This window comes from Pyrus communis, chromosome 9, assembly GCF_963583255.1.
Source record: "Pyrus communis chromosome 9, drPyrComm1.1, whole genome shotgun sequence".
NCBI classification, from domain to species: domain Eukaryota; kingdom Viridiplantae; phylum Streptophyta; class Magnoliopsida; order Rosales; family Rosaceae; genus Pyrus; species Pyrus communis.
Genome location: NC_084811.1, coordinates 8474633 through 8489593, shown reverse-complemented (window position 1 = coordinate 8489593; position 14961 = coordinate 8474633). Strand labels below are relative to the sequence as shown.

The 14961-nt window shown below is 37.6% G+C and overlaps 3 protein-coding genes across 4 annotated transcripts; all 3 read left to right on the top strand.

Moving 5' to 3' along the window:
• The first annotated feature begins 1109 nt into the window (after positions 1–1109).
• LOC137744705 (actin-like) lies at positions 1110–3892 on the top strand. Of its 2 annotated transcripts, none has more exons than XM_068484489.1 (5): positions 1110–1282; positions 1894–1963; positions 2092–2485; positions 2893–3506; positions 3594–3892. In XM_068484489.1, the coding sequence occupies exons 2-5, from the start codon at positions 1904–1906 to the stop codon at positions 3657–3659; spliced, it is 1134 nt and encodes a 377-aa protein (XP_068340590.1). In that variant the 5' UTR covers positions 1110–1282; positions 1894–1903; the 3' UTR covers positions 3660–3892. The 2 variants fall into 2 exon arrangements, with proteins under 2 accessions (XP_068340590.1, XP_068340591.1); XM_068484490.1 differs by having other exon boundaries at positions 1194–1282; positions 1901–1963.
• A 1853-nt stretch (positions 3893–5745) lies between these two features.
• Positions 5746–8708, top strand: LOC137745750 (dol-P-Glc:Glc(2)Man(9)GlcNAc(2)-PP-Dol alpha-1,2-glucosyltransferase-like). The gene is made up of 8 exons (XM_068485753.1): positions 5746–6054; positions 6188–6276; positions 6503–6836; positions 6954–7218; positions 7306–7443; positions 7545–7749; positions 8006–8148; positions 8225–8708. The coding sequence occupies exons 1-8, from the start codon at positions 5917–5919 to the stop codon at positions 8482–8484; spliced, it is 1572 nt and encodes a 523-aa protein (XP_068341854.1). The 5' UTR covers positions 5746–5916; the 3' UTR covers positions 8485–8708.
• A 1953-nt stretch (positions 8709–10661) lies between these two features.
• On the top strand, positions 10662–14530 carry LOC137745108 (pectin acetylesterase 5-like). The gene is made up of 12 exons (XM_068484989.1): positions 10662–10954; positions 11044–11126; positions 11272–11401; positions 11527–11606; positions 11702–11791; positions 12081–12205; positions 12626–12686; positions 13083–13136; positions 13257–13334; positions 13424–13529; positions 13743–13888; positions 13987–14530. The coding sequence occupies exons 1-12, from the start codon at positions 10714–10716 to the stop codon at positions 14107–14109; spliced, it is 1317 nt and encodes a 438-aa protein (XP_068341090.1). The 5' UTR covers positions 10662–10713; the 3' UTR covers positions 14110–14530.
• The last annotated feature ends 431 nt before the right edge of the window (positions 14531–14961 follow it).

Genomic DNA, 14961 nt, shown 5'->3' with positions numbered 1-14961 from the left:
ACTTGTACCATTTTTTGTATGCAGGTAATCATGTTAATTAACCCTGACGTTAAATGAGTTTAGCACTTTATCCGAACCTTTCTTTGCTCCACCACCAACCATGGGATCTTTTCATATATGATCTAGCAAGGTATACCACGTAAATTGCAGTTGTGTCGTGCCATATGCATTTTTGGGGTGAGCATTTAAATCGAAAAAAACTCGAGAATTAGACTAGAGACTAAACCGATTCAAAGAAATTAGACTCAAGTTGATTCGATTCAAGTCGACTGGTTACCTTATATTTATTTTTTGCATGTCTCTCTGAGTGAATGATTCTATGCTCGTTGCACAAAATTAATTTTGAAATTCTTGCACAAGTTCTTTTATCGTTTCCAAGTTTTAACCAAGGTGTTTGCTTTTAGTTGTTTTAATTTTGAGAAAATTTTGACTTTTTAGGATTTTGAATCTGAAACCTCTCTAAATGAGCATGAACCCAAATCGAGATAGCCTAACTAAATCAAACCAAACTAACAAAACTGGATCATTCTTGAAATTCTTTGATTTAGTTTTGTTGATCATCAAAGTAAAAGTAAAATTAAACTATTCATCTTCACTTATAAATAAAAGGTTCTAGATTCGATTCCTGTCAAAAACAAATTTGAATCACGTTATTGCTAGATCATTGTGAGCCCTAATTCATTGTGAACCTTAGCTCACTCCTCCACTTTCTTAAATAGATAATATCATTTATTAAAAAAATTAAAAAAAACAAAAAAAAACAAAACCGAACCAAACCGAAATATGTCAAAAATCCGGGCCTGTAACATATCATCAGAAGAATGCATTTGAGATTCCGTATACAAATCAGGGGTAAAACAGATAATCACCACAAAAGAATGGAAGACAGGGCCACCACTAAAAGCGGATGCCGCAGAACAACTGGATCCACAAGAGGCCCAGATCAGAGTGACGCGTCACGTGGACCGTAGATCCAGTCCCTTCCTACAAAAGAACGAACGGTGGGGATTCGGTCGGGACCGAATTTGCAGTGCATTTAAGTCGCATTTACTTTCGGGGCGGAGTTGAAATTTCATTTCGCTGGGCAAATTTGTGGATTTCCAATTTTTGTTTTTTCCGCTCGGGTTTTCGTGTCCGCCAGTCACGTCCGTGCCTTTATTGTTTTTTGTTTCCATTTCGAACCAACACCAAAGGCCCTCAAGGCGGGCACGACCAGCACCAGCAGCAGCTCATCCGAACCTCAAATCCCAAAACTCGCATTTTCTAGGGTTTCAAAGAACAGGTGACTCTCTCTCTCTCTCTCTCTCTCTCTACATTTTGATCCGGTTGTAATCTCAACATTTTCAGGATTTTGGTTCCATTTTGGGTTTTCCCCGTTTGGGTGGTCCATTTTTGCTGCATTTGGTTTTGGGTTGTGATGTTTGTTCGGTCTGTGTACAATTTGGTAGATTTGTGCCTTGATCTGTTTGTTTGTAGGTGATGAGGGGTTTGCATTGCTGATTTTTAATTTATTTTTGAAAAAAATATAAAAAAATTTGCCTAGTTTTCGTAGAGCCGAGAAATGTTTATGAATTATGTTTGGATTATTATTTTTTAAATAAACTGGCATTATATTTATGCTTTTTTTGTTTTGATTTTCTTATTTGGGAATTGGGTTGGAGTCGATTTGGTGTTATCTGTTTATGTTAGTTAACTTCAATCTCTGTTGTATGTGCACCAATGGAGATCAATGTTGATTTCTATGCAGCCTTCTGTTTGTCTGAGACAAGTGATAATTCCATTCAATGTGATGCATATTGTTTTAATTTTTGGGTTGTGGATAATTTGGGCTTTTAAATTTTGTGTTGTGGGTAATTTGGGTTTTACAATTCGATGCTGTTTATTTGCTTGCAGAAAGTAGAAGATGGCGGACAGCGAGGACATTCAGCCTCTTGTCTGTGATAATGGAACGGGAATGGTTAAGGTATGCGAAACAGATTTCCATCCCAGCCTTTTAATGTATAATAGAATATCAATCTGTATGTATTTTAACTGGTATGAATCTAAGATGTTAGAAAGTGGATTTAGTTTGATTGAATCATCGTTGTATAGGCTGGATTTGCTGGAGATGATGCTCCAAGAGCCGTGTTCCCTAGCATTGTTGGCCGCCCACGTCACACTGGTGTTATGGTTGGAATGGGTCAGAAAGATGCATATGTTGGGGATGAGGCTCAGTCCAAGCGTGGGATCTTAACCCTGAAGTACCCAATTGAGCATGGAATTGTGAGCAATTGGGATGACATGGAGAAGATTTGGCATCATACCTTCTATAATGAACTTCGTGTTGCACCCGAAGAGCATCCAATTCTCCTGACTGAAGCACCTCTCAACCCTAAAGCAAATCGTGAGAAGATGACCCAGATCATGTTTGAGACCTTCAATGCTCCAGCTATGTATGTAGCCATCCAGGCCGTGCTTTCCCTCTATGCCAGTGGTCGTACTACTGGTAAGCTATTCAATCAGATTAGATATTGCAATAACTCATTTTACTTTATGAAATTGTTTTTATGTTGCATAAATTGTTTTGGCCTTATAAACAAGCATTTCACGGTTCAACCTAAAATTATCGAAAGAAAAAAAGGTATGATAGGCAACTACCTTTAAATGGGTTGACAGTAGATAAGATGGGCGTATGCAGTTTGGAATATATTATGAGTGATTTTGAAATATTTGGGATATAGTTTTATCTATGAGAATGATATTGGGTAAAAAGATCATTTTGGGTTTGCTTAGATCAGCAAATGCTTATGGTAAAATTATGATATTTTGGGTTTGCGTTTGAATGGAAGTCCAGGTTGCTAGTGCAGAAGCCATTTCAACTGTGATTCATGTTTTCTATGTGCTTGTGTGCAGGTATCGTTCTTGACTCTGGAGATGGTGTCAGCCACACGGTCCCTATTTATGAGGGGTATGCTCTTCCACACGCCATCTTGAGGCTTGACCTTGCAGGTCGTGATCTGACTGATGCCTTGATGAAAATCTTGACCGAGCGTGGCTATTCATTCACCACCACAGCAGAGCGTGAAATTGTGAGGGACATGAAGGAAAAGTTGGCCTACATTGCTCTTGACTATGAACAGGAATTGGAAACTTCTAAAACCAGCTCTTCTGTTGAGAAGAGCTATGAGCTACCTGATGGTCAGGTGATCACTATTGGGGCAGAGCGTTTCCGATGCCCAGAAGTCCTCTTCCAACCATCCATGATCGGAATGGAGGCCGCTGGTATTCATGAGACCACTTACAATTCCATAATGAAATGCGATGTCGATATCAGGAAGGATTTGTATGGCAACATTGTTCTTAGTGGTGGTTCGACCATGTTCCCTGGAATTGCTGACCGAATGAGCAAGGAAATTACTGCATTGGCCCCAAGCAGCATGAAGATCAAGGTGGTTGCCCCACCAGAGAGAAAGTACAGTGTCTGGATCGGAGGATCTATCTTAGCTTCCCTCAGCACCTTCCAGCAGGTTTGTTTCTTAATACATTTACTTAGTTTTCTTGTGCAAACTACTCGTCAAAGAGATTCTTATCGGAAATCCGCTGTTTGAGTGCAGATGTGGATTGCCAAAGCTGAGTACGATGAATCCGGTCCCTCAATCGTGCACAGGAAATGCTTCTGAGAACAATCAATGATAGGTGGAGTGATGATAATGGAAAGAAAATGCTGCTTGCATTCTTGCTCTCTGGTTTTGTTGTCCCTTTTTATTTCGCTTTATATTACTTAAATGTCTGGACGATGACTTTGTAGGTTTACCGCTGGATTATCTGTAATTTTGCTGAATATGTTTGTGTTCACAGTGATCATTGACTAATCCCTCTGCAAGTCTTTTGGTAGAATGTTGGTTCTGTTTCATCTCATTTTTTCTTGCTTATGAAATTTCTCATGTGCTAATGGTGGGAATTATTTGTCGATCATTTGGTCCCTTGCTTCTTTCTTTTATTCAAGGAAACTTTAACGAAAAGTTTCCGACACTGTTCATTTTAACGAAAAATCATATTTTTACATTAAAAAGTCAATTCTGGTACTATTCATTTTACCTTTTATTTTGTCCTTATAGTTAAAATTTAAAGTTTTAAAATCTTTTTTTATTAGTTTCCTTTTATTCAATTGGGATACTGAAGAAGAATGGCTCATAGATAGCAAACCCGGATTACGTTTGTAAAGGGTTCGACTTATTCCGTTGTAACCGGAAAGAGACTAATCAGTGGTAAGAGTTTCCTGGTTGGACGAATGGACAAAAAACTAGGGCCCTATTTGGTATTCTATTAATTTTGTTTTTTTATAAATCTTGAAAACTTGGATGAACTACTCAAAAAACACATTTTGTATTTAACTTGGAAACTATTTCAAATCTTAAGGGATGTAATCTAGATAACCCAATAATTTGTTTGTACAAAAGCATCAGGTGGCGGTGGTTGAGGGAGGAGATCGGGATTGGGAAGAGAACTTTCATGAAAAGGGTTGGGCTAAATTTATTTTAGTTAAAAACCATGCTATAACTTTATTTAATGATAAAAACTTAAATTTTAATGAAAAACTCTTAAACTTTAATAAAAAAAAACAAAAAAAAAAACTTAAATTGTAATAAAAAAAATATAATTTTAATATTAAAAAAAAATGACGCGCCGTACTACATTGTTTATGAAATTTACTACATTGTTTATTAAATTTACTACACCATTGTTTATGAAACTTACTACACTGTTTATGAAATTTAACGGTACTACATTGTTAATGAAACTTAACGGTATTGCACTGTTTATGAAACTTAACGGTACTACATTGTTTATGAAACTTAATGGTACTGCACTGTTTATGAAACTTCACGGTACTACACTGTCTATGAAACTTAACAGTACTGCATTGTGTATATATGTATATTATTTCTTTTGCCTTAAGTAGGTATGCGTGAAATCTACGTACATCACTTTTATATATATTATTTATCATATATATGAAAATACATCTTACGAGATTATAATATCAGACGTGTGTTTGTGTTATCTTGCTTTGTCAAAGGCCTAAAAATGGACATCATCTTTGTTACAATCATACAATATTTATGTGTATTTTCATGTACTTTTTTTTATTTAGTTATATTTGGGGGGAGGAGGGAAGGGAGACAGATTCTCTGCCCTCCCACTTCTCGTGCCCTCCTGTTTGTATGGTCATGGTTAAACCACGTTAACATTTTATATTACTATTCCTTTTTGTCTAATATCTCTATAAAAAAAAATATAAAATGTTAACGTGGTTTAATCGTGACCACACAAAACAGAAGGGCACGAGAAGTGAGAGAGCAGAGAATCTGCCTCTAGAGGGAAGGGGGGGACAAGCTGGGCACACATGTTTATATTTTATGTGTTTTTTTCCTTATCATTAAATAAAGTTATTAGATGATTTTTAATTAAAATACAAAATTTTGAAATCATTTTTATTATTATTATTTTTTAATACAAGCAACAGTTTATTCTAAACTCGTCAAATTACGAGAAAAATAATTCGATATATTATTCTAACCAATCTAGTTCAGTTAAATAAAGTTAGGTTTGTTTAAAAGAAACAAAAACAAATAAAGTTAGGTAAATTAACTGACTTTTGGTGCGTAACAAACCACAATTGTTAGTCAGATTGATTTTTTATTTATTTATCAAATGTCAATATGCCCCAAATTTACAATAAGGGCTTTGGAGGGGAGGACAAGTCAAAATTGGACTCTCAGGACAGGAGTGGTAGTCGAAAGCATATGGTTGAGAGTTTGAAGGAAGGACTCGGCTAACTAGATTTGCTTCCGACGATCAGCGAAAAGGAAGTTGAAATTCGAAATTGGTATTCTCAGCTCGAAATGTTGGGTTACATTTTTCACCGCCGAATCCATGGAACCAAACAGACCCTTTGGATTTGATTCTGAACAGCAGAGAAACATGGGTAGGATTGCCGTAGCCGCGATTGTGAGCCTCTGGGTAATTCCTATCTCCATCCTCGTCAGTCACATTGTTCCCGAACCCTACATGGTAAAACCCTAATCCCACCCAAGACACCAACTTCCATCCATTCAATTCAATGTGATTTTTATTGTATTTTAGATTTTTGGGTTGTATGATTTTTTTTTTTTGAGGAGTTGGTAAATAAATTTATGATCTGCAGGATGAGATATTCCATGTGCCTCAAGCACAACAGTACTGCAATGGCAATTTCAGAAGCTGGGATCCCATGATCACCACTCCTCCTGGCCTGTATGTTCTCTACCATTTCTTAATTTTCTACTCTTTTGTTGTTGTTAAGTTCTTTTGAACTTTGTACCCCACCAGCTGATTTGTAATTTCAAAAAACGGGTTTTAATTACTTTTAACAAATTAAATGGCTTTGATATGTTTTGCTGGAGAGCTTAAGAATCATGTTGTATTGCAGTATTTAGTATTTAGCAAAGAATTTAACATGGGCAATGCTTCAATTTTGCAGGTACTATCTTTCACTAGCTCATGTTGCATATTTGTTTCCAGGCATGTCAGTCGTAAAAGCAGCCACGTCGTTTTCTGAAGGCTGCTCCACAGCCATTCTTCGCTCTTTCAATGGTGTTTTGGCGGTATTTTGCAGCGTTGTTGTGTATGAGATAATCATTCACTTGAGACCCACTCTTGATGAAAGAAAAGCAACACTTTATGCGGTGCTGCTAGCCATTTACCCGCTTCATTGGTTCTTCGGTTTTCTCTATTATACAGATGTTGCGTCACTTGCTGCAGTGCTTGCTATGCATCTTGCGTGTTTGAAGAAGAAGTACTGGTTTAGTGCATTGGTAAAAGCTTAAATCTCTTCCATAAGTCATTGTATGGTTTTGATGCAAGCACATGTATGCTATGCCTAACTGTTTTGTCTGTTCAAGCGGTAACTTGGTTTGATGTTGGTAATGCAGCTTGGTTCCGTGGCAGTTGTTATTCGGCAAACAAATATTATATGGATGCTTTTTGTTTGTTGCAGCGAGGTTATAAATATTACAATGGCTGACCGTAAAGATAAGATATATGTAGACGACACAATTAGGATAAAAGGTCAGCCAACTCCTTCAAACAGTGTTACTTTAGGCTCAAACTTGAGAAAGCGGAAGGCAACCACTGTAGTGGGTACTGGAAGACATTTAATATCGACTAGAAAAGTTTCTTTTCAAACTTGCAAATTAGGTTTGTCCTCACGTAGCTTGCCAACTTGGTTGCTCATACCCTGCATTGGATTTTTTATTCTCAATAGCACATGGTATTCTTTTGCAGGTTTTCTTGATGAAATTGAGGCAATCTTTCCAAAATTATGGCACATGAAGTTGGAACTTTTGGTTTCTTTCAGCCCTTTTATTCTAGTATTAGCAGCCTTTATTGCCTTTGTTCGGTGGAATGGGAGTGTGGTTCTAGGTACGACAACTCCTTTTGTTGCTTGGTTTTTTTGGCTACAAATTGTGGGCAATGAATTGGCCTTGATCGCTGTTGTCTCATACTGTGTCCAATTGTTGTAGGTGCAAAAGATGCTCATGCAGTTTCTCCACATTTTGCACAGATCATGTATTTTGGTCTGTTTTCTGCCCTTGCTATGGCTCCTATTCTCTTTAGCCCGAGTCAAACTGTAGATTTATTCCAGTCAATGTGGAAGAACAAGTTCCTTACCTTCATTCAGATATCTTTGGCACTTGGTGCTGGCTTCATCACAGTCCATTTTTTCAGGTGAGGGTTATTTGGCATATGCGCTCAATGCTTTTATAATTATAGTTGCATTCAATTTAGCATATGTCAGCTGATATGAAGGTCAATTTTTAAGTGATATTTGAGAAAAGCAACTTTTCAAGTGTTGTTTTAACGTTTTCTCCAATTTCAAGGACGGTGAATGTTTCCTCTGCTGTTTTCACATCCAAATGCAGCATCGATACTCATTCATAACTTTTATGTAACAAATCATCATGTAGTTTCTTGACTGTTGCAGCATAGCTCATCCCTATCTTCTGGCTGACAATCGGCATTATCCTTTTTATCTTTGGCGGAAGGTCATCAAAGCTCATTGGTCAATGAAGTACCTTCTAGTCCCACCTTATGTTTATTCATGGCTTTCCATCGTCACTAGATTGGGTTGGTATACAGATCTATACCTTTCAATTTTCCTCATGTTTCTTCCCTAAGACTTGTTTTTATTTCCCTCTGGCAGGGAAGTTTCAGAGGAAGATCTGGGTGCTGGCATTTTTCTTGGCTACTGCTGCAGTTTTGGTTCCCGCACCGCTGATTGAGTTTAGATATTATACCATTCCATTCTTTTTCTTGATCCTACATTCGCATACTGATGATTATCGAACTTGGCTCGTCATGGGGGTGCTGTACGTAACTGTCAACGTCTTCACAATGATGATGTTCTTGTATCGACCATTCCATTGGTCCCATGAACCAGGGACCCAGCGGTTTATATGGTAGCTACTGGCTAGATTCACCGATAGATTCCCAAAAAGTTGTTCAGGCCCATAGAAATTCAAAACTTTCATAGTAATCAGATTCCGGCATGGCGATGTCGATGTAGTGTACATGTGATCCATGCTTTCTTTTCCTTATTGTCGTTGAAACTGTATTGAGTTTCTGTTGCAGCACTGTATTAGGTGAATTCATTTATAGAAATAAATGAAAAGTTTTGTTTTTCCTTATCCATATGAATTTGAATCATATTTTTCATTGCTCCATAGTTTTAAAGTTTGAAACAATAATGATACTTCAGACATACAAAACTGATCACATAGCCGACAATCTCTGATAGAGGTGGGTCTTATCATTACATGTAGGACTCTCCTGTACCAATAATGCATCTAAATAGCGTTATTCCATTCGAAACCCAAATTTTATTTTTGAACTCGGTGCAGAAATGAAAATACACTGCCTTGGATCAACTGGTCTATTACCCGTTCACCTAAAATTGATTTAGCTTGAAGATGAAAAGGAGGGTATTATGTGTTTGGTTGACCATGGTCAACACTCAACAGTGATATTCCGTTGTTCACAGGCCACGAGCTAGCAAGGTCTCAAGTTGAAAGCCACGGAAACCGGAGGTAGCTTGATATGCAAGCCATGGAATTCGGTTCTCTCTGCAACCTCGAACCTCAAACACTGACGAGCCATGGTGGTGAAGAAGTCGGGTCAAATTCTGTGGCGAATGTTTCTGGGCTTTTTTTCTTAAAGCATCCTCTGTGCTCTTACTAGTGATCATATGGCTACTTTCTGTTGTACATTTCAGGGAAGATGCTCTCCACAGTACTACCAAGAGATCTTTCTTTCATGATGTTTGTCAAGCTTCAGGTTACGCTCTGATATTTACGATACTAGCTTATATAATCTCTTCCTTGGTGAATCTTATCCTAGTTTTTGGGTATAACTTTGGTTATAGGTGATACTGTTGGGTTATCGGGTTTGACGGATGGAATGAATATGAGGTGTACAACACGAGGCAATAGAATTTTCAATCTTTAACATGGTACATCTGCTAATTCTTGTTTTAGACTCTGGCATGTCATACTTATTTTCGTATTCACGCTGTATCAGGGGTTAGCGAAAAGTTTGAACGAGGATTGTGTTGCGAGAATGGAACCAGAAAGGATAGATTTTGTTCATTGCCAGACATGGATGGCTGAGACATGGCATTCGCGGGAATCTTTAAGGATATACAATAAGGTGAGGAAAGTTGTATCTTTTGTGTTCAAATGCTGAGATCATGTGGAGATTTCTTGTTAAGTTGAATAAGGTGACGGAAATTCTATCATCGCAGCCGTATACTTCTCTGTGACAGAGATGAAAGCTTATATACGATAAGCTTAGCTGCTTGGGGTTATCAAGTTAAAATCTGTTTTTGTTTCATTTATTTATCGGTTTTCTGTCAGTTTCTTAACTAAGCTCGCTATCTGACTGTTTTGAGCTTTGCTATTCCTGATAGACAATTGCAGAGTCTGGGGAAGCTAACAGATTGCCGTTTCTATGCAATCCGGCCCGCTACCATTTGAACTCGAGGTTGATTGAACTCAAGCGCTCTCTACTTTTTTGGGATACTCACAACTCGAACCTCACTACCTCAGTATACCTGGTGGAAAATTCACCCTTCTTGTGCAGACTCAGCTTTTGATCTGTAGATGTCGAAATGAGGGTGTGTAGAGAAAAAAAAGAACAGTTTATAGTTGCTCTCGCTTCTTTCTACATGGAGGAGTAAAAGGGCCTCAGTTTTCAATGTAACTGTGTAACGTAGACAACAATTTGGTTGGATTGTGCGATCTTTTTTCAAACTGTCAATAACATTTCTCTTATTTTTGAGAGTCGTTACTTCATTATTTACATGCATTAATGGCTGATAGTCGCTCACGTGTAGATGATGTAGCAATTTTTTATAATTTTGCAAAGCGTTGTTTCCTTCAAAATAATGCTACCTTTCTTTTTGGTCTGAAAATAATGCGTTGCCTTCTCTTTTTTGTTTATAAATGATAATAATGCCCTACCTCATTCTATGGATTTATAAAATAAAACATTGTTTCTTGCAAGAAAAGTAAAAAAATTAAAAAATAAAAAATAAAAAACAAAAACAAAATAAAAGCTTCTTGTCATGTTGAAAACTGGCAGTTTACTTTTTCAGTGTCCATTTGACTGGCAGTTAATTTTTCAGTCAGCTAATTGATGGTGGGGTCAATGGCGAATCCCAGGCTTCGCAGCCTGCCATGGTGGCGGAGGTGGACCAAAAAGGACTGGGCAATCGCCGCCGTCGGATTTACCGTTATCGCCTTCGCTCTCACTCTCCTCTCCAGCTCTAGGCGCGACAAGCTAGACTCCGGAATCTCCAGCCCGTTTCTTCCCAACGCCGCCGCCTCCGACTTGGTCGAGTTGACCTTGCTCAAAAACGCTAAGGATAGAGGCGCCCGTACTTAATCCCAACCCTCTGCCTTCCAATCTCTCTCTCTCTCTCTCTCTCTCTCTCTTCCCTCAATTGTTTGGATATTGATTTTGCAGTTTGCTTGGATGGGACTGCCCCTGGCTACCATTTCAGGAAGGGTTTCGGATCCGGCGCCAACAATTGGTTGCTTCACATTGAGGTCAAAATTCAATCCCTACGCATTTTTTTTTACATGTCTGTCAATTTGTTTCATTTAATTTCAGTGTATTTGCATATGCTAGTAGATTTTTGTGTTTAGAAAGGAGAATTGCGTAATGGGTTTAGGTCAAAAATCGAAAATGTAGGGTGGAGGTTGGTGCAATTCGACTGAATCGTGTTCTTGGCGCAAAGGTACTCCATTAGGGTCTTCTAAGTACATGGATCGTCGAGTTTCCTTTTCCGGGATTTTGAGCTCTCATCCATCGCAAAATCCTGGTAAGCTTGATTTTACTCGGCTGCTATTTGTATTCCGTAATGCTTCATTTCATAATTTTACCTCAATCTTAAGTTGTGGACCATATAATTGATGTGATTCAATTCATTGTTGGAGCATTCTCTAGAGTTCTTTAACTGGAATAAAGTCAGGATCCGATACTGTGATGGGGCGTCCTTGGCTGGCCACCCGGAAAATGAGTCTAAGGTGCATTGTGTTTGGAGATTTGCTGCCTTGTCTAATTTTATAAATGGCAGAAAGGAAGTTGTTAGTTTAACAGTGGCTGTTTTTCTATTTCACAGAATGGATCGGAACTTTTCTTTAGGGGCCAACTCATCTGGGAAGCAGTTATCGATGAACTCTTGTCAATTGGCATGTCAAAAGTGAAACAGGTATATTACTTTGGTTAAGCTCTAATTTTGAACAATATGAACTACAGTTCACAGCTTTTAAACATCGGTGAATTTCTATGCATGTATCGATTACTATGACTATACAAGATGTCCTTTTCACTCTCGTTCTAAGAGCTGGTTTTATTAGTATTATAATGATATGATTGGTCCAGCAATTGTAATAACATTGTCCGCAAAAATGTATTGTTTTCCAATTTAAAGCTGCTCATCCAAATTTTAACATTGAGTGGTCTATTTCTGCTAATATGTATGAGTGGCGCTCCTGCAGGCCCTTCTTTCAGGATGCTCTGCCGGTGGGTTAGCAACTCTTATACATTGTGATGACTTTCGAGGTCTTCTGCCTAAAGATGCAACTGTCAAATGTCTTGCTGATGGAGGTTTTTTCCTTGATGAGTATGTTTTTTGTGTATTAGTGCCTTTGGCACGTATATCTTTCAGTGAACCTGTTCAAGATGAAATCTTTCTAGGATTATACAAGGATTGTATTTTTTTGTGGACGCTTCCAGAATCATATTTTCTTTTCAATCTATTTTCTCCTAAATCATAAATTTCATTTGCCTGATTCTACTATTTGATTTTCATACATCAGGATACGAGACCTATCAAAATGGAATACCAACGTTACCGTATCTTTTCTGACATGACTGAAAGTCTTCCTATCAAGTTACATTAGAATTTTTTTTATGATGCTTTTCCCTTTTTTCTTCTCTAGTGCATCCTCTGAGCTCAGGATAGTGAATTCATAAAGAAATACGAGAGGAAGATAGAGAAGGAGGGAAAGTTTTAAGCCATTTTCTGTTTCCTACATTTCAGGGAAGATATTCTCCGGCATCGGACTATGAGGTCTTTATATAACGATGTTGCCATCCTTCAGGTTAGCTCTTATGCAATCTTTAGCTTTTTTATCACCCTATTTTTTTTGTAGAAATTGAATTACTACCAGATGCTGATACTGTCACGTTTGACGTTAGTCATTAGATGTAAAAACTAGTGAATATGTTTTTGAATTTTATATAGGTCCATCTGCTTGTTCTTTTTTGGGAGTTTGACGCATCATATATGAGAAAGCGTTTCATTCATCTTGAGTTTATCTATATCAATTATTTGAAAATTAACTGTTTTGTCATTTGAGGCTATTTAAATTACTAAACGGTACCTTCACTGACACTAAGGTCTAGGTCTAGCAGGAAGCTACATGTTTAGGACATTATTAGTCATTAAAAAGTACCTTCATTACTTTCTCTTACTTATTTTTCTGTCACGCTGTCAGGGTTTAGCAAAAAGTTTGCACAAGGATTGTATTTCGAAGATGGAACCAGCTAAGGTAGTTGTTCTTTTCCTCTATATGATGCCAAATGGTCAGATTTTATAGGTTCTTATTTTTTTGCTCAGTTATGAATTATAACACAAATCCCCCATTGTTTGTTGTGAACTTCTACACCAGTGTCTTTTTCCTGAAGAAATTATTAAACACAGTAACACCCCACTGTTCCTTGTCAACTCAGCTTACGATTTTTGGCAGGCAAGTTTCATCAGAACCCAAGCTTCATTTACTTGTCATCAGAATTCGATTTGCATTCTTTCCTCATTTCCTAATCGTATAACCATTAGGTACAACATGTCTTGATACCTGAAGCAGCAGATCCACATGGCTACTGGAAAAAGTGCAAACTGAACATTCACAATTGCAATTCCAACCAGCTTGAAATTCTACAAGGTAATTTGATGTGCATCCGGTGACCCAAAAGAGAGTCCATAGATCGGTCCTTGCAATTGGTTCATCTTACATGCACTTTGTAGCTCCACTAACTGCAGGCTTGTCAATTGAAAAAGAGAGTCCATAGATCTGTCCTTGCAATTGGTTCTATAATGAAGTGTAATTGTAAACGGAATATTGTGGCAGATTAACCTATCAACTTATTTCATACAGGTTTCCGTGGTTCTATGCTGAAAGCGCTGAATGAATTCCAAAAAAATACGGAGGGAGGAATGTTCATAAATTCCTGTTATATTCATTGCCAGACGGATATAACTGAGACATGGCATTCACCCACTTCTCCGCGAATAAACAATAAGGTGAGGAAAGTTTAATTATCTCATTTATCGGAAAACAAATGGTTTTCTGTCATTTTTTTAAAACTAGTTTGGTTTCTGACTGGTTTGAACTTTCATAGACAATTGCGGAGTCTGTGGGTGATTGGTACTTTAGTCGGCATGTGGTAAAGCAAATTGACTGCCCATTTCCATGCAATCCCACCTGCTATGATATGAATCTCACTGCTCTCTCACCGTTTTGATTGAACTCAAGAAAACTTCCAACATTCTAGTGGATTATTCCCAACTTTCGATCTTTACTTCCTGGCGGAAATTTTCCCTTTATTGTTTAATGTTCAGAGCGTGCTCCTGTTCCTGTAGACATTGAGAAGGAAGGTGTTGATCAGACCCGGAAAGAAAATAGAGACAAGGTGTCGAGAAACAGGAAAAACAGTTTATACTTGTCATCGTGTTACAAGTTCGATGTTCTCTTGTAAACATGTGGAGTCCATATTAACCTGATGAAAGGCATCGTGCTTTCAAAGTGGTGATTGTTCTTTGTGATGTCAAACTCTACGCTGTGGATATTTTTTGTGCTTAGCTTTCCCGATAAAGAAATTTTAGCAATGAAATATGGAGACTGGAGACCTGTTATATGTGAATTCCTCATGGCTACATTTCAGCAAAAAATTGAACCTCGATGTGCCACGTCATCAAATTTAACGAATATGTTATGAACTTGAAGGTGGAGGGCAAAATGAGACGCAAGAATCGAATTCAAAGAGGTAATTAAGTCGTTTGAAAATGACTTTTAAGGTGCAAATTAGTATTTGGAACATCTCTAGGTAAGCCACGGTACGTATTTTTATCACTCGAAATCATATGTGCCACATCATCAAATTTAATGGATTTTGGGATTTGATGATGGATGGAAAAATGTAATGCAAACATGTATCGGAAAACATAGTAGTAGTTACTTGGTTTTAGGATTGGTGCAATATGACTGAGGGCTGATTTGAGGTTGCTTAAATTTAAAAAAATAAAATAAAAAAAAATCTTCTTAAAAGAGTTAGGGCTTTTATTGCATTTGGTAAAAAAAAAAGTGTTTTTTTTTT